General features: G+C 48.9%; 1 protein-coding gene across 5 annotated transcripts in view; it reads left to right on the plus strand.

Moving 5' to 3' along the window:
• Ptpn14 (protein tyrosine phosphatase non-receptor type 14) overlaps nt 1–23,709 on the plus strand; it is a 147,512-nt gene that overhangs the window by 58,235 nt on the left and 65,568 nt on the right. For all 5 annotated transcript variants that reach the window (XM_052200026.1, XM_052200029.1, XM_052200027.1 and 2 more), the window contains exon 3: nt 6,507–6,676. In XM_052200026.1, the coding sequence (XP_052055986.1) occupies nt 6,507–6,676 (170 nt within the window). The remainder of the gene's footprint in view (nt 1–6,506; nt 6,677–23,709) is intronic.

Genomic DNA, 23,709 nt, shown 5'->3' on the forward strand with positions numbered 1-23,709 from the left:
GGTGTGTTCTGCAAGAGCCACAGTGCCTTGGGAGAAGGTTTTCTCAGCTCTGGTCACGAGGGCTTCATGTGTCCCCATTACAACTACAGCTGTTTCCTTATACTTCCATGAAGACATTGACTATGAGAATGAGGATGGTTCCCTTGTTAGTTAGATGTGTTCTAGAATCCCCAGAACGACCAAGTGCAGAGACTGGGTGCATGCAAAATGGCCTTGCAGTTCTTCAGCTGTGGAGGATAGCATGACTTATTTTCTAGAGTCACGGGACTGTGACAGGAGGACCTGCTCGGAGCCTGCTTTATGGCTGTGTCTGAAGTATTTCTCGCGCCCCAGAGACGCCTTCAGTGCTCGTACATAACTCCTTTCTTCTCTGAGGCGGAACCATACTAGCTCTGCTTCTTGATTGACAACTGAAATACTGGGTGAGGCGGGCAGCCTGTTAGAGCTTAATACGAGATATTCTAAACTTTTGCTTCTGGCTGATTACCTCCCCAGAATGCCTGCATTAAGATCAAGGCTTTAATCCCTTGTAATTGCCAGGACCGCATGTGCAACCCTCACGGATGGCATTAAAGCCATGCCGTGGCTCACAAAACTAGAGCAACCAAACCCTCAACAAGCTTCTGCTGTGAATAGTTAGTGTGTGCAGTTACACATCATCTCATTATAGATGAATGGAGAAAGGGTGGAGCCGTGGCTCAGGGGTGGGTTGCTTGCCCGCTATCTTCAAGGTCCAGGATTTGCTCCCCAGCACCACAGTAGGAAGGAATCCTGTCAGCAGCGGAAGAACAGCACAGGGAAGGGCTTGCTCGGGCTCCTGTGAGAAGGGCTTGAGCACATACACCCTGGGGGACAGCATGCCAGCACCCGTGAGATGGCCGCATTGCCTCCACAGCCCAGCGGAGAATAGACAGGAAGTGAGGCAGGCCAGTAAAACGTCAAGGCCCACCCCCAGTGACCCATGCCTTCCCTCCACAGAGCTTCTACAACTTTCTCAAAGGCAGTGCCATCAGCTGGGGACCAGGTAGGTGTTCACACACACACACACACACACACACACACACACACACACACACACACGCTGATGGAGACATTGTGTACTCAGGCCATAAACTGGCTGTCTTCCACTCTGTTTGCAGGTTTTCATTCTCTGGGATCTTCCCAGAGCCGTTACTGTGAACACTGAGTCTGGCACACACCTGTCTGCCACTGCAAACACGAGCTGACACTCTAGTACATATAGACATTGACACTTCTGTTAAGATGCAAAACTCCAAGTAAATCCAGGAAGTGTTCCCATGGAAATGTCACCCTCCCATGGCTCTCCCCACATTGTTTCATCTTAGCTGGTTTTAAGTAACGACCCAGAGATACAGTTCCTCTTTCTGGGAACCGGATTTTACTGCCTAACTCAAGGTGTCAGAGCTGTGGGCTTAACACTAAAACACAAATGGAGATTTATACCCAGAGTTAAAGCAAGGATCAGCCAGGTCTGGCTTACGTTTGGTGCCTTAGACAGGAAGCTCCAGTTCTGGGCCTTTCCTCAGGGGAATGAGGTCCCTGTGGTCATGGAAGAGGTGGCTTCTGCTACATTTTATATAATCTGTGGCAGTGTTTAGTGGCGAAACCTGGGAACCACACCAGGCAGACCTGAAGCTGGGTGTGCACAGCTGTGCTTGGCCGGAGAGGCAGGCACCGGACCAAGCGCTGGGAGCTGCGTGGTACACAGCGAGCCCAGTGAGGCTCTAGGTTCTGGTTTCATTTACTTAGATACAACTTGTAGAGACAGGGCGGAATAAAGCTGTGCCGTGCCATAACCCAAGCAAGAGCATTGCAAGGTGCTGGGCAGCGTCTTTCCACAGCAGTGGAAACGGTCAGAGGCGGGTGAGAGAGGTGGGTGGGAACGGAGGAGCCTTCCTTGGGTATAGCTTAAGAAACCACTCTAAAGCTGGAAATCTCACAGTGGGCCCTCCTTCCTACCAGATCACCAAGCCCAACATATTACATTAGAACGACACAGAAGGTTCAGGGACCTTTGAGAACAGTTCATCCCGCACCAGGAGCCTCCATCTTCCCAAACCTTTTACAGTTCTTATTAACATGTACAAGGTGATAGGAGTCATCACGACATTCTTTGGTATGTTATTTACTTCAGCTGGGTTCACTCTCCCTCACCTTCTCCTGTTCCCTGCTCTCAATCCTTCCACATGCCCAGTGCTGGGGTTATGTGTGGGAGACCCCATCCAACTTGTCATGGTGGTGGGATTGGACCCAGGGCCTTGCGCACAGCAGACAAGTACTAGTGATCAACTCACTACAGACATAGCGCCCATATAGCATCGTGTATAAACACACGTATGTATAAATGTGCACACCTATATGTATACATTCTGATGTACATGCATACATGGTCCAGGAGTCATAGAGGAAACAAAGAGACATTTGTCTTTCTGGGTCTGGCTTATCTTCCTTGATAAGCTCTCCAGTTCCATCTGGGTTTCTGAGAAAGACATTCTTTTTTTAATGACTGAGTGAAACTCCATGGTTCATATATACACATTTTCTTGACCCATTTATCGGTTCATCTGTTGATTGACACCCAGACTGACCCTATGACTTGGCTGGAGTGAGGGGAGTGTGGCATCACTGGCATCTCTGTGGAGTGCGAGCTAGGTCCTGTGGCTGTATCCCCTGGTCACGGCAGTACCTGCTTCCCTGCTTTGAAGAACCTTGGTACTGATTTCGGTAGAGGCCCCACTGGGACATCTCCACCATCCATGTGTTTGGCCTCCGCTCCCTTCCCAGCAGTGTCTCCTTGATCCTCTTCTCAGTGGGATGCCTGCGAACCCCAGTGTAGTTCTGATTTGCATTTCTGTGGCAGCAAGACGGGTGTAGAGCTTTTCCCCTTGATCTGTGGACTAAATTTTGTCTGTTCATAAATGCCTGCTCATTTCATTTGCCTCTTTATTAGAGGGCCCTGTTTCTTGAGCAGTTTTATAACTGTTTCATTGGATAATTGCACAGTGAATCACTGGGAACTACTTTGTACTGTTGGAAAAAAGACTATATTTCAGCAACAGCAGCAACAACGACAAATGCTTACACCACAAATTCAGTTTCCATTAGAGGTGATTTGCTCTGTTATTTAGAACTCTTTGCTATTTACTGTGACTCAAGATTAGTACTTTGAGCCTCAAGCAAAGTTGCCCTCTCCATCCTATGCACATGTGTGCATGTGCTCATGTGTGCATCCACTCTGCAGTGACCTTCCTTCTGCGCATGCTCACAAAGGGCTCCCACACCTCTAGAAATCAACATACAGTACACCACGGCTTGAGTGCTTACCTCAGTTTGTATTTGTAAACACACTCAGTTCCCCAAAGCACACCGAGGGACCATTGTGTGACCATGTGCAGGGGTGGTGCGGTGAGGAGGGGCCCGGGACCCTCCCAGGTGCTGAATGAAGCACAGAGGACCAGGACTTAGCTGTGTCTTGTGTCTCTAATTCCTGGTGGCTCCGTCAGCCAGACACGACTGTTCCACCAGTGTCCCACAAGTACCTGGGACAAGACTTTTAGAGGGTTGCACAACCTCTTCCTGCTTCGTGGTTATTTTTCTTGTCTTTTTAAGGCTTTTCTATTATCTGTAGTCAACCCAGTTTTCATTATGTTGCTGATTCTAGCCTGACTCTATTTCCTTTCTCATTTGTTTCGATGTGTGATGTTATTGTTGCTTGTGAGGGAATCTCTCCTAGCCCAGGCTGGGATTCGTCGTGACTGAGCATCGTAGCTGAGCTTTCTCTAACTGATCCTGTTGCCCTCGCCTCCCAAGGCCTGGGCTTCCAGGCACAGGCTGTCACTCCTGGTTTGTTCTGTTCTTGCTGGTTTATTTGTTTTGAGGTAGGATATTGCTTTGTAGCCTAGGTTGACCTCAAACTCATGGTCCTCTCTCCTCAGCCTCCCAAGTGCCGGGATTAAAGGTGTGACCCCTGACCTGACTTTTCTGCCTCCGTGTGTATTTAAGGTGTATGTGTGTGGTGAGAGCACACGCACATGCGTGTGTGGCCCAGAAGCCTTCTCCTCAGCTGCTCCCCACTTTATTATTTCTAACTAACTGCAGTCTGTCAGTTTGTCTAGGCTGACTGGCTTCCCCAGCCTGCACAGCTGTGTGCCACCGTGCCTGGGTACCAGGGCTCCAAACCAAGGTCCTCACCCTTCTTAGTCAGCACTTTACCAGCAGAGTCACCTGCCAGCCTCCACTCCTACCTGGCAGTGTTTTCTAATTCTGTGCTTCACAGAATGAACCATCGCCAGCTTTCTGTGGTAACCTGAAGTGATCAATTTACAAAGGGGAAAAAGTTGACTTCAGAGCGGGCTTTCTGTTGGTTATGTATTGGCTCCTTTGCTCTTTGCTTTTGAGAAGGCAGTGTATACTGCCGGAAATGTGCAGAAATGCAAAACGAGGCATGCCACAGATGGAAGGCAAGTGGGGGAAAGGGGGCTCAGGGTCCTATGGTCTCCTTTCAGGGTTTACCCCCAACAGGCTCTGGGGACCTGGGGTCCAAGGCTTTAGCACATGAACCTCTGAGAGGAGGGTTTCTAGCTCTAAATCATGAAAATATTGGTGCTAAAACGAGCCAGTGAAAATGAGTCAGGTGACCTGCCTTGTGATGTGCTTTCTGTTGGCCATGGATGTGGGTGGGTGGCAGATATCAGCTGTGCAGTGCATAAGAACTGCAGTCACTCCATCTTGAAGGAAAAGCTCTAGGAGTCTAGGTCTTCATTTGTATCTGGAGTCAGTGAGAGAGAGTCAGAGACAGAGACAGAGACAGAGACAGAGAGCACGATAGCTTGAGATGAGCCTCAGGGCTCTTCTGTGCCAGGACCTCTGGACCTCAAATGCTCCATCTCTCATGTTGGAAACGCAGATGGACTCACAGAAGTCAGGATGTACACAGCTGGGCGAGAGTGGGCTCAGTCAGCTTTGTCTGGGTTGCTAGAGACATCGCTGCATTTTGTAGCTTGAGAAGGTGTAGACCCAAACCTGCCCTTTGGAGCACTGTGGGGGGCGCAACCATTTCAACCCGGCTGAGAAAACCATCTCTGTCTGCCAAGCCTGTGTGCTCCAGCTTTCATAGGCCAGGGCCATGCTGGGAACCAGCCTGTGTGCTCCAGCTTTTGTAGGCCAGGGGCATGCTGGGAAAGCAGGAACAAGGCTTCCCTGGGGATTTCTGTAGGGATTGTTCTGTGGTGACTGGAGGGGTGGCCAGCTGCGGTGAGACAGAGAAGGAATGAATGCCTTTGGAAATTAAGCCTGGTAACGAGCACATTCTCCTGACGGCAGATCTCCAGGTGTGCTGTGAGCCAGCCCAGGCTGTAATCGAACCCAAAGGCATCTTCAGAAGTGTCTCTGTGTGTCTGTATCTGTGTGTGTGTCTGTCTGTCTGTTTGCACTAATCCTGAAAATTAGCACATGTTCAAATAAAGACAGGATTGGGTACGTGAAGGGGTGTGTTCCAATCATTCACATGCTGTTCATAGCCGAGCTGGTTGAGGCTTCAAGTTTTAGGGTGATAATCACACTTCCATCTACCAAATGCCAAAGTAATCTTCCAAGAGCCACTGGTGGCTTTGGGGGCAGCTGTAGAGAGGAGAGCCTTCCAGTCTCAAAGCTTGGTATGAGAGAAATTTATTACAATTCATGTAAAAATAAAACAACAGAGCACTGCTTTTAACGTACCAATTAAGGTATAAACAGAGCACATGTCTTTTTGGTTAAATTCTGGTAGATTGTGAAAAGTTTCTACATTGGCAGAGCTCACAGCTGGCAGTGTTTGCCTTCAGAACCGAGTAAGACTTGACTCTACGGTAGATGCCATGTGTCAGATCAGACGGAGTCGTCTTTCTGAATTTAGGAAAGAAGTCAGCCCCTTGGCTGGGGAGACACCTCAGCTGGTTAAGTGCTTCCTTGCAAGCACAAGGACCAGAGTTCAATCCCCAGCACCTCAGCCAGGTGTGCTGAGGAACACTTGGAATCCCAGAACTGGAGGTGAGACCAGAGGCTGCCTGGGGCTCACTGGCCAGCCTGTCTAGTCCATCAATGAATCCCAGCTCGCCGTGAGGAATCTTGTGTGATAAACCAAGGTGGCGGACTCACTCCTGAGGATGGGCAGCACGGCTGACCTTGGTCTCTGTGTCCAGGCGCTCATGTTCTCCATACAGTCAGCCCTGTCCCCAGTCTGCCCCAGCCCCTCCTTAACACAGGCTTACAGGGACTCTCATGCACAAGCAGCACAGTTATTCGAATACTGCTTCAGTAGGTGGCTGCATCAGTGGATATGATTTCTTTTAGCTTGTCCCACGCTGGGAAATAGACAAAGCTGGATCTTTGCATGTAGGCCCAGGATCTCAGGCTTCTGATGACACAGCTGGGGGAGGCTTGTTTTCTGTGTGGTCTCGGACTGCCGTGGGAAGCCCAGACTGACAGGATTTTACCCTTTTTTCTAGACGCACTTCTTCGGCCTTTGGTTTCTCAGCAAGAGCCAGCAGGCGAGATGGGTGGAGCTGGAGAAGCCACTGAAGAAACATCTGGACAAGTTTGCTAATGAGCCTCTGCTTTTCTTCGGAGTCATGTTCTACGTGCCAAATGTGTCGCGGCTTCAGCAGGAGGCCACGAGGTAGGTATATTCCCCCTCGAGTTCCCCATAAGGGTGTGGATAACCAGGATGCTTCCAGTGAAGTGGAGGCACTGGTTGATTAAGTTGTGTGAGGATGCTGATTGGGCGGTGTAGCTGGAGGTTGTATGCCTGTTGCCATGCGACAGTAATATTTTGGTCCAATCCGTGTAGCTAATGGCCTGCGTTCCCTGTAGTCCTGGTAAGACTGCAGTGTTTTGTGTCTATCAGCAAAGAAGTATATGTTGGGGATGGTCAAGTGGGTGTGCTAGAATTTAGTAAAAGCTAACCACCTAATTTAGTTTTGTATGCCCTACCCACCCACCCCAAACTCCATTGGACTCTGCGCTTGAGGAATAACATGGATCTAAAGATGGAAGTAAACTTGGGGAGGAATATGCGGAGAGGGGGAAAGTTTTGATCACGTGGGCTACATACTCAGGAACAGGAAGTCAGCACCTTAGGGGAGACTCGGGTTGGCTGTGTTGTCTCGTGTCCTTGAAGGAACTGAAAAATGTTCATAAAGTTCAGATGGCTTAGGAATTGCCCATCAAGTGGATGCTTCTGGAGGAGCAGGAAGCCCAAGGGCACTTTGTTTGTTTGTTTGTTTGTTTGTTTGTTGGTAAACCTGTTGCTCAGATTTGGGCATTGGGAATGCTTCTGACATGCTTAGAGGATGAACAGGGTGCACTATTGATTTTCACCTTGTGGGCTTCAGGATTGTAAAGTTCTCAAATGATGACATAGTTGAAAATTTTGTTTCTGTTAGTCTCTTTCCTCCCCCTCCCCTCCTCCTCTTCCTCATCTTCTTCCTCCTCCTTCTTTCCCCTCCCCCTCCCGCCCCCTTCTTCTTAATGAATATCTGTTGTTGGTAGCCATGGCTATGGCTTTGTGGGTAAAGTGCCTGCTGTCCAAGTATGGGGACCTGAGTTGGCACCCTGGGACCTGTGCGAAAGCTGCAGGCAGCAGCATTAAGCAGCATTAGCGCTGGGAGAACGGATAGGTGGAGACAGGTGACCTGGGGTTCATCAGCCAGTTCTGAGGTCAGTGACTGGAAAGTATGGCTTTCTCAGGTTAGTTTGAGATCGCCCCATCTCACCCTCTGGAGATGAAGCTAGACAGGTGAATCTCCGATGACACTGGAGAAAACCGTGGGTAAGTCAGGCCCAAGGTCATGGTGCCACCTGAGTGAGATCACAAAGAGGTGTCAGAAGGAGGGCTGTGGGGGCCCGAAGACCCACAGAAGCACGAGGGTAGCCGTGAAGCCTGGTGCTGGACAGGGCAGACAGGAGAGGCCCTGGGGTTTCCTGGTCAGCCAGCCTAGCAGGAGGAGTCAACTCCAGGTCCAGTGTCCTCCGCACACATGTTCTCTCTCTCTCTCTCTCTCTCTCTCTCTCTCTCTCTCTCTCTCTCTCCTCTCACACACACACACACACACACACACACAATATATCAAAGGGAGAAAACATGCAATTATAAAATCAAAGGAGGGAAAAATAAATGACCCAATGTGATTCCAGACATCTGCAGGAACAAGCTGGCAGCCGCTCGGCCTCTCCTAGACGACGGGGGGGGGGGGGGGGGGGGGTGTGACTCAGGAAGCCATAGGAGTTAAGAGATTAAGAAGCTGGGAACTTTGAGCCTCACTCCCAACTGGAAGCTGTGTGCTCTGGGCCTTGAGGAGGCTCGCTCCTTGGGTCGTGCTGGGACCCACTGCCCTTCTTTCCCGGCTGCTTTTCTTCTCTCCCATCTTGGCCAAGTTTCCCTCAGCAGGGGCTCCTGCCCGCTGGGCATCCTCTCCCTTTATATCTTCCCGAATCAAAGGAAAGATTCTTTGCAGTGTGTTTGCATAGCAACAGATTCATTGTAAACACATGGTTTTCATATTTGTCTGGGCCCAGAAGGTGAAAATGTGAGGGAGGTGGAAGTTTCCTTATTGGGCAAGTTAAGGATTGCCAGGGGCAGCCTGCGAGTGCTGGCCTCTCTCACAGACTGGAAAGCTTAGAACAATGTCTGGGCCTTTCCCGAGTCTCCTTCAGCAGAGAAGCCCCTCTTCAATACTGAGAATGCACTTATGGGAAAAGGTGGTGGAGGTTGGGGGGGGGACTCAGTTGGCAAAGTGCCAGCCACACAAGTGTGAGGACCTGAGTTCAAGTCCCAGCATTTATGTAAAACACAAGACAGCACATGTGCTACAGCTAATCCCAGGGGCGGGGCGGGGCGGGGCAGATCCTTGGAGCTCACAGTCCAGTCAGCTGAACGGCAAACCTCAGGTCCAGAGAGGACCCTCTTTCAAAACACAAAAGACAAAAGTTATTTCTGAGGAACCATACACCAAAGATAAAACATCTGAGATACATAGGCAGGCAATTGCATGCAGGCAGGCAGGCAGGCACGCATGCGTGCGCGTGCAGATACACACACACACACACACACACACACACACACACACACACACACACACACACACCCAACAGGAACACTAAACCAAGGATAAATAGTTTTTGAAGCGTGAATTAAGGTGCATGCCTCATTTCTGGAATTTATAATGAATTGGTAGATGTTTTTCTTTTCATTGGGGTGTGTCTCTTGCATTTGATCACTGACGACTGCCTGGTCTAGACTAGTATAAAAGAACTCCTATTCGTCTCCTTGAGGTCAGGTGGCACATCGTCCTTTGTCCAGGTAGCTAGGGGTGGGACTGCCCCTCTGTTAGTGGTCAGCATGCTACACAGTGTAACTGCAGCTGTAGCCAGCCCAGCCCCTCTCCTGCCAAAGGGAGTCTTAGTGCACTGTGGTAGTACAGAGAAGACTTAGGGGTGTGGGCGCTGTTCCAAGTGCCCCCCATCTTAGGGTGCTGCTGCTGTGTCCCAAAGTGTCCTCTCCTTAAAGTTACATCCCCACTGCCCACCTCCTCTAAGTGCTGGATGGGGAGGCTGTGCCCTTGTCTGCAGGTCTGTGGTATACTGAAGGCAAAGCCAGTCAGGCCAAGCCTGACATCTTTACAGGAGACAAAACAGCCTTTGCGTTATGGTATGAGCGGTCATGCCTGTACCATTTTCTGGGACAGCCAGGACAGCCCCGGGGTATCATCTCTTAGTTCCATCTACCTTTTATTTCCTCGTGTATATGTTTATGTGTATATGTGTGGTGGTTTATACATGTGTGGGGTACACAGGCATGTGCACATGTGTGCAAGTCTGCATGTGCATGTGTGTGCAAGTTGCATGTGCATGTGTGTGCACGCCTGTATGTATGCCTGGAAAAGCTCAAGTTGACGCCATGGTTTTGTTCAGTGGCTCCCTACTCTGTCCGTTGAAGCAGGGTTCTCTCAGCTGAACCCAGAGCTCAGTGACAGGGCTGGTCTGCCAGCCCTCACTCCAGGGATCCCAATTCTACCCTCTAAGCTCTGGAGTTACAGGGGGGCTGCCACATACAGACACCGGGCATCTCTATAGGTTCTCGGGTTCTAGTCCTCAGGCATGGCATGCACGTTCACCACCAAGCCCTCTCCCAACTTTGTTTTTTTGAAACAGGGTTTTATTGACCCAAAACCTAGCAATTATGTCAGGCCGACTGGCCAGCAAATCCCAGGGGTCTGCGTCTTTGGTGGCATGTGCCCTTGTGCCTGGATTTTTTTCCATGAACTCTGGAGACTGAACTGAGTCCTCACACTTTTACTGGCCACGCCTCTTCCTGGCCTCCCCCAAAGCTTGCATCATCCTTCCTTGGTTGGAAATACTAAGGCTATCCAATGAGACATGGTCTGTCTTGTGTGCACTCTTGGATCTACAGCCAGCGTTCAGAGTGTCTCCTTTAAAAGCTTTATTATGACTATGTTTCCATTTTCCTTTACACTTCATTTTCTGTTCCTCAGTTCTTTCACTGTTTTATAATGTCATCTGATGAAGACTTTTTAAAAGATTTATTTTTAATCATGTGTACCTGTGCGGGTCTATGCACAGGTGTGCAGGTCTCCACAGAGGCCACAAGGGGGCGTTTCATCTCCTGGAGGAGGAGCTCACAGGTGGCTGTGAGTTCCCAGCGTGAGTGTTGGGAACCAAACTCACATACTTGGGAGAGTAGCAAGCGCTCTTCACTGCTGAACCATCCGTCCCGCCCAGCCCCGATGGAGTTTCAAACTTTGCCTCGGGCTTGGAAGTAGATCTCTGTATACATTCCTGAACTTGGCTGATAGACCTGGCAGTACCACCCCTCGCATCTGCTCCCATTGCCATGGGAACGGCCCCCTTGGTTATTGAGAACAACATTGTTTCTGCCCAGCACAGCATGTCAAGGTGCAGCAGACACTGGGGTCCTCTCTTATTCTCTGTGAAGTGAGTGTGATGCGGTAAGAGAAGATGGTTATTTGTAAGCAGTCCCAATCTTGGGCGGGCAGCTTTGCTTTCCCGAGGGAGAGTCTTTTCTGGTACCCAGGTCTGAACTCAGGTATTTTTACAGACCGAGCAGGTGCTCTAGCGCTAAGCACACCCCCAGCTACACTCTGTTACTTGTTTAAGTTCATAAGGTATCCATTCCATGTTCGACTCCCAGCTCAGCAGTTGAAATGTAGGAATGGGCAGATAGCAGTGTCTTTCCACCAAAGAGCTGTAACTCCAGACTGGATTTTTATTTCATTTCCATGTGTTTGGTGGATTGAAGGTTTATTTGAATTTTTTAAAACGTTTGTATTACTGACTGCCTTTACATCTTGGAGAATGTTCTGTCGCTGATCTGGCATCCAGGACGCCCGGTAGGGGCTCTCATAACCAAGGTTAGCATCATGGTCGTGCCTCCTGTAGAGGCAGGGTCGTGTGGCCTGATGCTCAGCAAGGCCCGGAACTGGGATTTATGCTCTGTGCGCCATCTTGAAATCTTTGACTGGCGGTCCTACATTTTCACTTCACACCAAATGCAATGGGGGAGCCCGAGCACAAGACCCTGTTTTCTTCCCTGGCTTCTGTTCCTGTTGTGGCCTGTGGCTCTTAGGATGGGTGGATCTGAGTCTACTGTTATGAATGTGATCAGAGAAAAATGCACTGTACAAAACCCAGTAGACAGAAAGCTTTTGTGCAAACAGAAATGTGTCTCCGGTCACCATTTCTGCTCCTGGCTCTGATCCTCACTGGAGGGCATTGAGGTAGGCCACAGCTGATGAGCGTGTCTCCATTCTCAACTGTAATTTCCTCATGTTAAACAGAATACTGAAGTTCATACCCTCGGTTCAGCCAGCCATGTGCCTAAGACACAGGGTCACAGGGTCACAGAGCTGCTTCCAATTTTCTATTCTCCCAGATAAAAGCTACAGTCCTCACTGTGTGCAGGCAGGTAGGTAGTTGTTTACTTAACCTGCTGTGGTAAGAACAACGCAGAGATGGAGGCAAGCTCACTAGAGTCGGACTTGACCATGAAGAGCAGTTTCTGCGTCCTTTGTGTCTGAGGGACAGACCAAGCATGCAAATGATCCTTAGTAATAGCTAATTTAGTACAATGTATTTTTTTTATTGATGGGGGGGAATCAGTGTTTCAAAAGCAAATAAACCAGAAACCTCATTACTATTTCAAAGTGGTCTTCGTGTACAGTGTTAGTATGTGTTTGCCTGTGTATGCGTTCACATGTATGTGCAGGTACATGGATGAGTGTGCATACATTAGTATGCATGTATGAGTGTGCATACATGTGGAGACCCACATCTCTTAGATTGCTTTCTGCTTTGTTCATTGAAACAGCTCTCAACTGAACCCAGAGCCGGCCACTTTGTGACTACTTTGAATAACCAGCCATCTTGCTCCAGGTGGCCCTTACTCTGCCTTCTAAATGCTGGAATTAGAGATGACTGTCCGTCCGCCCCCCCTACCCCCGTCATGTATGTGGGTCCTGGAATCTGAACCTTGTCCCCTGGTGGGGTGCTCTAAGCACTGAGCTGTCTCCTCAGCCCAATCTGCACTCCTCTAACCACGCACACTTACATGTGTGTTTTACCTACTAGTAAAGCAGTTTGCAAAACAAGTATCCTATGCCTCAAATTTTTTCCCTAAAAAAGGTAACAATTTGATTTTAATGCATTAAATCCACTAAATGTATTTAGTAGCCTGTTATCTGGAACATCTTTAAAAAACAATAAAAAATAATGTGCTCCCAGCACTCTGGGAGGCAGAGACAGGCAGATTTCTGAGTTGGAGGGCAGCCTGGTCTACAGTGTGAGCTCCAGGACAGCCAGGGCTATACAGAGAAACCCTGTCTTGAAAAAACCAAATCCAAAAAAAAAAAAAGTGCAACCCCCCCCAAATGTGCTTTACCGAGAGGTATCGTGAAAACTAGCTGAAAAATAATCTGTCAAGCAAACCTTTTTTATTTTTCTGAATTCCTTGACTTTCAAAGATGTGCTGTGCATTCTTTGAGTCCGAAGGGCCTTTAGTGTAACACTGCAAGGCCGAGAAGGGCTCACTGTGTAACTAAGAGACCGCAAGGACTGGAGCTGGGGAGTAGGCTAGGAATGTATGTACTGTATGTATCTTAAAGCCTGACATGATGACCCACTACCTTTAGTGAAGGGGCAGAGAGGAGAGAAACAGGAGCCGTGGAAAGAGATGTTCTGTCACGTCCGGGCATGCCAGCTGTGCTTGATGAAGGTTTAAAAGACTTTCGCTCCTCATAAAGAATTCTTTGGATCTGTCGGGGAGTCATTATAATGGGGGGATCGGGCATGGTGTGTTGATTGTAGAAAGGGCTTCCTAAAAGTCTCAGGATGGTGGTGGTGCAGGGAGCCGTCCCTTAGGGTCTCGTGCTCTCTTTGTCTTAGAAGGGCAGAGTACTGGGATATTGAACTGGAGTAGAGACGGAGGAGAGGAGGAGCAAAGGCAGCTCCGCTGTGTCCACACAGTAACGGAACAGGACTAGAGTGGTAGCAGACGTGGGCAGTGTAGACTTCCAGGGGGACTTCCAGTTCTGAGAAGTTATGTAGCTTGTATCCGTGGCTGGATCCAGGCTATCACCAGGACCCGTGACACTTTTGCATTTACATGCAAGGTGTTGTACTGTGTGTCACCGAGGGGCCTCATGAGATGGGTGTAGGTGTGTGTCCCTGAAAAGAAAAAATGTTTAATTTTATACATAGAGCCTCAGTACCCAGCAAATGGGCATCTGGGCTGTTTAATCAGGGTTATCGTTCATATTGCTTTGAAACTGATTACAACATTTTTGTGCGTATGGTGTGCTTGTGGGGGTGGGGATTGTCAGAGGACAGCTGTGCAGTCAGTTCTACCTTTACGCGGCTCCAAGAATGGAGCTTAGGCCGCCAGGCTTGAGTGGCTTGAGTGCTCCCCACCCCTCCCCCACCACACCCCTCCCCACCCCACCCTTCCCCACCCCACCCCTCCACACCCCACCCCACCCCTCCCCCACCCCACCCCTCCCCACTTCACCCCTCCCCCACCATACCCCTCCTCCACCCCACCCCTTCCCACCACTCCCCTCACCCAACCATCCCGCCAGCCCTCCTACCCCTTTGCCAGAGCAGAATATCTGTCCACACTTCTCATCAAAGATGATCAACTGAGTTTAGGAAGGCTGATTCTGATTGACAAGACCAGTTCTGTCGGAGCAAAGCAAGACACTTTTCAGGCAGGCAGATCCCATCTTGTCCTTGTTCCCATCCCCTGAAGTTATGGTAGCAGAGTTATTCCTTCTCATGCCCTCCCCGGGTCCTGTAGGCATTTCAGTTGTGCCTGCTCATAGTGGCACTTTGCACACAATGGGAAAGTCACAGCAGCCACATCTCCTCGCTGACCTATTTGCTTCCAGGCAATTAAGTGTCCGTCTGTAACGTTCTAACTGCCTACAAGGGATTGTAGTGGTTGAGCTGTGTGTGTGAGCGTCTCCCTTCAAAGACCTATAGTGTATATCAGCATCACTTAAGGGCCAGTCTGTAGGTCTTTATGCTATCTGTGGAGAGTTGAGGCTCAAATATTTCAGAATTCTTACGTATTCATGTCAGTGTCTGTTTCCTCTCTGACAGTCCATGAAGTTTATTTGTATCGAGGACATTATGTTATTTTTTTTATCATCACTGATCAAAACTCGTGACAAAAAATATTCTCAGGGAAAAAAAGATTTACTCCGGTTTACAGTTTGAAGGGACACGGTCCTTTGTGGCGAGAGAGGGCTGAGAGCAGGCAACTGTGAGGAAGTGGGAATGCTAGGCCAAGACTCCTTCCTCTCCTCCTCACAGGAACCGGAGGCAGAGGCGGGAGGGGGAGGGGTGGATGGAGGAGAGAGAAGGAGAGGTGGAGTCAGACAATAAACCTCAAGGCTCTGTCCCCCATTGGCCTGCTTCCTCCAGCTAAGCCCTGTTTCCCAAGGACGCCACAATCCCCAGCAGCAGTTCCACCAGCTGGAGACCAAGCGAGCCGGCCCACGACCCCGTGGGAACATGCCACGTCAGTGGGAACATGCCACGTCAAATGATAGCGGGTACCATTGTTTTATGTCTGTCTTCCCCACTCACCTCCCAGATCCTGAGCTCCCACAGCCTCTTTGGGTCGCAGTGTAATATCTAAACACAGTGCCCTGTGGGAGGCTGAGTGCTTTATTTATAGAACCAGAGCGGCAAAGCCACATTGCTCAGCCACACTGCCACTTAGGACAGAAGCCTGGCCTTCTGGCCAGCCCTGGAATGGTTTTGGGCGAAGCAGGCCGCGGGTGGGATTTATTTCAACTCCCCGAGAGTTTGCCAGCTCCAGGCTCTCCTTCCTGAGACCGCTTAGACAAACCACAGAATCGCTGGCGAGGGAGGGATGAGCTTTGTCAAAGAGAAGGAAGTAGTGTAGACGAGCAACCGGGAACAGGCGCTCCTTTGAAGGAGCCTTTTACATAGCGGGCATTGTGCACTAGTGGGGACCAGGATGGGCTTTAGTTTGAATTTATCAGTCATCTCCAGCCCTGGGCACATAGTGCCAGGCTTTCCGATGACACCGGGGCCTTTGGAAGAGCCAGGAGAGTGAGACATAGGAAATAAGCCGTGTCAGGTTACCAGGTGTGTCTGGGAAACCTGAAAGAGCGCAGGCTGAGCCCTCAGAGGGACAAGGGACAGCTCGGTGCTTTTGAGAGCCCCCAACGAGCAATGGGTCATCTAGCAGTCTGCTTGCAGCTGGAGGTAGCGAGGGGGAACAGTCTGCTGATTCCTAAGGTTGGAGCAAAGTGCAGCACAGTCGACCTAAAATTAGCAGAAACCAAGCCCGGCACTTGATTCTTTTCTAGGAGATCACAGAGATGAAATAATCTTAGGAAAAAATGCTCTTGAACAGCAAACGGGTTTTGAAGACGGTAGAAACAATGTTACTAGGATGAAGAAAGTATTCGTTCACCTAAGTTAAACTTGAAGTTTTCTTGACCTGCATCCCTGAAATAAATGACCCACTGTAGAAAGATGGAGGCGATTGTTGTGGCTCTGATGGGACAGCAGACATGTTACTTAACTTCCAGAATTCTCATGTCTGTTTCAGATGATTACTGGAGTCAGCAAAGAACTATTTTGGTTTAATGTTCAAGGAAAATGAAGCAAACCGCAGAACCAAACAACGACGGCAGTAGATGCCCGAGGCCCCGAGGCCCGAGACCTTGGCCTTGGGTGTTTGTTTCCCATCAGGCCCCACACTCTCCTCAGAGTTACGCGTGCGTGCACACAGTCAGTCAGGAGACAATATGAATGTTGTAAGCACACTGTGTCAAAACCTTAGATGGGGTTTGGGAGATGGCTCGGTGGGTATGAGTGCTTGTTATGCAGTCATGAGGCTTTGGAACTCCAGCAGTGGAGGAGGGGATGGAGAAAGGCAGGTCCTGTGAGAGCACTGGCCTGCCAGCCAGAAAGCAAGCTTCCTGTTCAGTAAGAGACTCTGTCACAGCAAGGCAGTGACTGGAAGTGCAATGAAGAAGACTCCTGCTTCCAGTTCGGGTCTCTACATGTGCTTGATGGGGTCCATGTATGTAACACGTTCATACACACACACTATATATGCAAACATATACCACACACACACTAGCAAAAAGGAGACAGAGAAGCATGCTTATGTCTTTCTGTAATATCAATGTAGAACAACAGATTCATAGGCTACATCTAGTCCATTGGCCACAGTTTGTCAGTAATCCAGTTAACCTTGGGAACTGGCCCTTTGGTTGTCACAGGCTCTTCTATTCCAATTACTAACATTAGCTTTTTTTTTTTTTTTTTTTTTTTTGTCTTTTTTTTTATTTGATATAATTTATTTACATTTCAAATGATTTCCCCTTTTCTAGCCCCCCACCCACTCCCCGAAAGTCCCGTAAGCCCCCTTCTCTTCCCCTGTCCTCCCTCCCACCCCTTCCCAGTTCCCCGTTCTGGTTTTGCCAAATACTGTTTCATTGAGTCTTTCCAGAACCAGGGACCACTCCTGCTTTCTTCTTGTATCTCATTTGATGTGTGGATTATGTTTTGGGTATTCCAGTTTTCTAGGTTAATAACCACTTATTAGTGAGTGCATACCATGATTCACCTTTTGAGTCTGGGTTACCTCACTTAGTATGATGTTCTCTAGCTCCATCCATTTGCCTAAGAATTTCATGAATTCATTGTTTCTAATGGCTGAATAGTACTCCATTGTGTAGATATACCACATTTTTTGTATCCACTCTTCTGTTGAGGGATACCTGGGTTCTTTCCAGCATCTGGCAATTATAAATAGGGCTGCTATGAACATAGTAGAGCATGTATCCTTATTACATGGTGGGGAATCCTCTGGGTATATGCCCAGGAGTGGTATAGCAGGATCTTCTGGAAGTGAGGTGCCCAGTTTTCGGAGGAACCGCCAGACTGCTTTCCAGAGTGGTTGTACCAATTTGCAACCCCACCAGCAGTGGAGGAGTGTTCCTCTTTCTCCGCATCCTCTCCAACACCTGCTGTCTCCTGAATTTTTAATCTTAGCCATTCTGACTGGTGTAAGATGAAATCTTAGGGTTGTTTTGATTTGCATTTCCCTAATGACTAATGAAGTGGAGCATTTTTTAAGATGCTTCTCCGCCATCCGAAGTTCTTCAGGTGAGAATTCTTTGTTTAACTCTGTACCCCATTTTTTAATAGGGTTGTTCGGTTTTCTGGAGTCTAACTTCTTGAGTTCTTTATATATATTGGATATTAGCCCTCTATCTGATGTAGGATTGGTGCAGATCTTTTCCCAATTTGTTGGTTGCCGATCTGTCCTCTTGATGGTGTCCTTTGCCTTACAGAAACTCTGTAACCTTATGAGGTCCCATTTGTCAATTCTTGCTCTTAGAGCATACGCTATTGGTGTTCTAACATTAGCTTTTAGATAACATATTCTATGCCCCCCCTACACACACACACAGGCACACACATGCACACACACAGACATACACAGACACGTGCACACATGCACACACACGTCCATATATGTTAGTTCACAGAGACCTGATAGATATGAGAGAGTCGTATAAGTTTGAGGAGTAAGAAGCTAAGAACACAGTAGGAGAGCTGATGGGGGAGGGGGAAAGGTGCCTGCATCGTCGAGGGCAGAAAGCCACAGAGGCATTGATAGGCCTGTCAAGCCTAGGTTCGGTCCAGCAGGACCAGTCAGGCAGTGTGGTCATGCTCGGCTAATGTGGAGGACAGTTTGGAGTCCTAGCTAGGTCCTTAATGTACTAGTGGTCACTAGTGCTGCTGCTGTAGTAGTGGTTATCTGGTTGACATCGAGATGTGACGCCACCAGCGGTCTGGTGCCTTCCAGAAGTCCTTGGCCCTGATTTTTTTTTTAATGTGGTTTTAATATGCTGTGCACTCCCAATGTACTTCATTATATTTAGAGATCATACCCTCTTCATTGTTATTTATTATCTATGCTGTATGGCTGGTGGTGTGTGTGTGTATGTGTGTGTGTGTGTCTGTCTGTCTGTCTGCTCACTGAACCAGACATCAACCTCAGATACCTTTCCTCAGGAGCCACGTGTCTTGTTTTTTGAGGCAGCGTCTCCTACTTTCTCATTTTTTGCTGGCCTGACTAACCGGCAAGCCTGTTTTCCAACCTAGCACTGAGGTTCCATGTGTTAATAGTAAACACCTGACAAAACCAGTCTGAAAGAGTGAGGGTTTATCTTTGACTCCCATCTTTGATGGTCTCAGTTAGTGACTGGTTGGCCCTGTTGTTCTCCCGTGGTGGCTCCTGGGAATGAGAGCCCAGGAGAGCAAAGCTGTCCCTCTTGGTCTGAGAGGAGTATAGCAGAGGAAGGACTGGGTCCGTGGGCCTCAAGTAAAAGCACTCCACACCTCCCAGTGGAGTCATTCTAGGGACATTGGGACCTCTGGGGACTTCCCATATCAAAACTTTATGTCAGTGCCCTTAAGTTCTTGGTTTATGGAGGGCATGCCTCTGAATTCTAGTGGATAGTTTCCAGTTCTTGGTCCTAGGCTGAGGAGGACTGCGATTGTAGCTGTCCCCTCAGGGAATAGGAGATAAGAATTATGATCCTCGCCAGGAGGTGGTGGTGCACGCCTTTAATCCTAGAACTTGGGAAGCAGAGGCAGGCGGATTTCTGAGTTTGAGGCCAGCCTACAGAGTGAGTTTCAGGACAGCCAGGGCTACACAGAGAAACCCTGTCTCGAAAAAAATCAAATCCAAAAAAAAAAAAAAAAGAATTATGGTTCTCAGCCTGACAGTTCCTCATCCTGTCTACATCTTCAACAAAGGGTTGCCTTCCTCCTATGGAGTCAGTCCTGTGAAACTTTGGCTCATTTTTTTTTTAATTTACTTTTAATTTTTTTTAAGATTTATTTATTTTATGCATATGAGTATACCATTGCTCTCTTCAGACATACCAGAAGAGGGTATAGATCCCATTGCAGATGGTTGTGAGCCACCATGTGGTTGCTGGGAATTGAACTCAGGTCCTCTGGAAGAACAATTGGCGCTCTTAACTGCTGAGTCATCTCTCCAGCCTTGGCTCATTATTTTTTAATCCAGTCAAATATTTTCCTACCCTAAGATTATCTTTGTGTCTAGGGTTAGAAAAAGTTTTGGTGCCTTGGGGATGGTTCAGTGGTTAAATAACCCGCTGTGAACCAGACGTCAGATCCCCAGAAACCCACAAAAATTTTGGATGGGCATGGAGGTATGTCTATAATTTTGGCTCAGATGACAGGATCCTGGAACAAGCAGGCCCGACGAGCCACATCTTTGAGCTCTGGGTTCAGTGAGACCCTGACTCCTAAGAATCAGCTGTGGAGTCACGGAGAAAAACTCAAGACAGCAATTTTGGGCCCCTACACACATGTGCAGATACACCCACACCCACATGACCACATATCGCATGACACATACATACACAAGAAGGAGTTTTTAAAAAAGATTTTGTTGTTGATACTGGGACAGTGAGAACAGTAGATTCCCTAAGGATGGGAGGACATTTACCCCACTACTCAGGAGCCTGAGAGGGATTTGAAAACCAGGATTATGGGGAGACATTTCCCTGCTGTTAGAAACCACAGCATGGAAGATTCTAGATTCTCGGGCAGTGACATATTGCCGGTCTGTTATTGCATCTTTGGCAGTCGCTGCCATGTTCGCTATAATCAGCCACTTTTGATGATTCTTTAAGAGAAACTATTCATAAGCAGCACTGGGAGTCCCATCAGTGGCCAGTGGATTCGCGTTGCAGTATGGCTCAGACTTTAGGTAGCTTTTTCCTCCTCTTTCCGTCTTCCCCGTGTGATCTGTACTCCTAGACAATGGAAGACATAGAAGTACCTCCTCACGTGGCAGGCACAGCGTAGGAACCGGAGCCTGGTACTCTACAGGCATGGCATTGGACATAAGAGCCTGGCACTCCGTAGGCACAGCATCGGACACTGGAGCCCAGCAGGCAGTCTCAGCTGCCTGAGCCTCCAATTCCATGTGTGCAGACAGAATTCTTTTTTTTAAAGTTATTTTTATTTATTTTACTTTATTTATATGAGTACACTGTCGCTGTCTTCAGACACACCAGAAGAGGGCATCAGAACTCATGACAGATGGTTGTGAGCCACCATGTGGTTGCTGGGAATTGAACTCAGGACCTCTGGAAGAGCAGTCAGTGCTCTTACTCGCTGAGCCATCTCTCCAGTCCACAAATAGAGTTCTTAGTGTCTTAAAGGCTTGCCTGGGTCTGTGATGATGTGAAGACATGAGCCATAGGGGAATCCCTCTGTAGAGCCGGGGCATCCAGATCCCAAGTTGACTGCAGACAGCAAGAGAGTCGGGGTGGGATTTTTTACCCACCATCCTAGACAGAAGCCCTTTACTATGAGCTCAAGCGGAGCTCAGTCCCACAGCAGCAGCCGGGTTCCCAGGGTCTGGTGTGTCTCTTGCCTTCTGTCCAAGATGAGCCTACTCTACAGCATGGTTTGAGGGTTGGAGGTCCAGAATGGTGCATTTGCTGAAGCGGAGAAAGGCTCGGTTCTTGGGCTTTTCCTTCCTTCAGGAGTCAGGGTGAGAGGCATAAACCTGGCACTCGATGGCTCCTCCGCCTCCCCACAGCTCCAGGGGTTGCTGGTCAGGAGTCTGGCTGCAGTGACTTAGAATGGGCTGGAAGGTTTCTAGCTTCTCCTTATATCATAGATTCTAGGGAATTTATAAGTAATTAATTCTGTTACCCCATCCCTACTTCAAACATCTATCGAGCCTATAGTATTTCCTCCTTGCTTCAGACACGTGACCTCTCCCACGGTGGACAGACCCCTTTGGGCAATGATGTTGCCTTTCATTAAAGATTCCAGGTAAGTTGAGGAATTCTAGGCCGGTTCCCTGACTCTGCTGTCATTTTTTTCCCTCACACTGGGGGATGGGGGACGCTAATGGTCCCGCTCTCCCCACCCCCTCCGACTGCTAACCGCATTTTTAGGCATTTCTACTGACTTCTTGCCACAAACCTGGCTTGTAACCAGAAAGACAGCTCCTCGGGTCCTTGGGTGGTTGACTCCTGCTTCCAGGGGTAATTTAAGCTCCTGTTCCCACAGTGCTTGGGCGCTCACGCTGTGGACACATGGTTTGCAGGGAAGGCAGGTGTGTGTTTCAAGCAGATGAGTCAAGTCATATTTATTCGTAGCCTAAGAGGGATGAAGGGTCCCTGCTCTGCAGCTGCAGTTCAGAGGAGGAGCCAGAGTGGCTAATGAGCAGGCTGCCTGTGTCTTGATTTATCTCCTTCCTTAAGGCGGGGGCTTCCTTTTCTGAACTCCCGCCATTGGAGCAGCCCAAACTCACGTTCTTCCCATTGCACAGATGACTAACGTTTACCCTACCATACTATTCATTGTAAAACACACACACACACACACACACACACACACACACACACACACACACACACACGTACACACACATGCACACAACACGTACACACACACGCACACACACGCACATACACGTACACACACGCACACACACGCACACACGTACACACGTACACACACGCGTACATACACGCACACGCGCACACACGCATGCACCCCTTTGCAGCTTGTGTCAGTGAGGATTGCATTCAAACGTTATACATGCTAAGTACTCTTCTTATTAAACCAACCCCTCAGCCCCAAATTTCTCCTCTCCTCTTCCTCCTTCCCTCCCCAGATCCTTCCCCCTCCTCTTCTCCCCACTTCTTTTTGTTCTTCATTTTTATATGTATATGGAGAGGTCAGAGGTCAACTTTCATGAGTATGTTTTCTCTTTCCAGTTTCCACCCCTCTGAGGCAGGCTCTGCCACTCTGTACAGTCCAGGCTAGCTCACACACTGTCTTAGTTAGGGCTTTACTGCTGTGAACAGACACCATGACCAAGGCAAGTCTTATAAAGGACAGCATTTAATTGGGGCTGACTTACAGGTTCAGAGGTTCAGTCCATTATCAACAAGGCAGGAGCATGGCAGCATCCCGGCAGGCATGGTGCAGGAGGAGCTGAGAGTTCTACATCTTCATCTGAGGGCTGCTAGCAGACTGGCTTCCAGGCAGCTAGGATGAGGGTCTTATAGCCCACACCCACAGTGACACACATACCCCAACAGGGCCACACCTCCAATAGTGCCACTCCCTGGGCTGAGCATGTACAAACCATCACATCCACCTTCTCAGACAATTCTCCTGTCTCTGCCCCAGTCTTGCAGTAGTAGGAGCAGATTATGCACACCAGCACATGAGCATTTTCCATGGATTCCAGCCACACCATTGTCAGGTTTATGTGGCAGGCGCTTTTACACCGATCAGCCAGCCCAGACTGTTTTCCATCTGGATCTCTCAGTGTCCCCCTAGGGTCTTGACCTCATGTTCTCAAATGTTGCTCTTGCCTCAGGCTCCTGAGCACAGAGTCCAAACACCACACCTAGCCATTTCTGCAAGTCCTGCATGCCCTTGACATGCCCTTGACATAGCCTCTAACAACCCTCGTAGGAAGTGGCTCACTGTCCCTCTTTCTCCCTTCCGGGTCTCTCAGGAGCACTCACTGAGCCTCCAGATGCCGCTGTGGAAAGCCTCTGAGGAGATGGTGCAGCATCCTGGGCTGTGCAATTCAGGGCAGTAGGGAGGAGTGCTGGGGATGTGGGGAGCACTGGGGGCTCAGGGGTGCTCTGGGCTGGAGGACACTGGAGTCTTTGAGAAGCACTGTGGGACTGTGATCTTTGCTGTTTTGGGGAGGGGCGGGTGAAGAGAAGAATTGACCAGAGCCTAGGCTGTAGCTTGGCTGTCACCTAGGGGACCTTCTGATGGAGGAGGGATGTGTGGGGACCGCGCACAAGAGTCGGGCAGGTCTGTGAGCTTGAGATTCTTTCCTTATTAGGAATCCTGAGTGTTTTCTTCACCTGCTTTTTTCCTTTAAGGTAAAATTCATAAAATGTAAACGACATCTTGTTAGTTATTTAAACATGTGCATCCAGTGTTTTTAGTGCATTCACAGAGATGGGCAACTATCTCACCCATCTAATGCCAGAACCTCCGTAGTGCCCCCTCCTCTTCCTGCCCTCCTCCTCT

The sequence above is a fragment of the Apodemus sylvaticus genome, chromosome 12, assembly GCF_947179515.1.
Source record: "Apodemus sylvaticus chromosome 12, mApoSyl1.1, whole genome shotgun sequence".
Taxonomy (NCBI): domain Eukaryota; kingdom Metazoa; phylum Chordata; class Mammalia; order Rodentia; family Muridae; genus Apodemus; species Apodemus sylvaticus.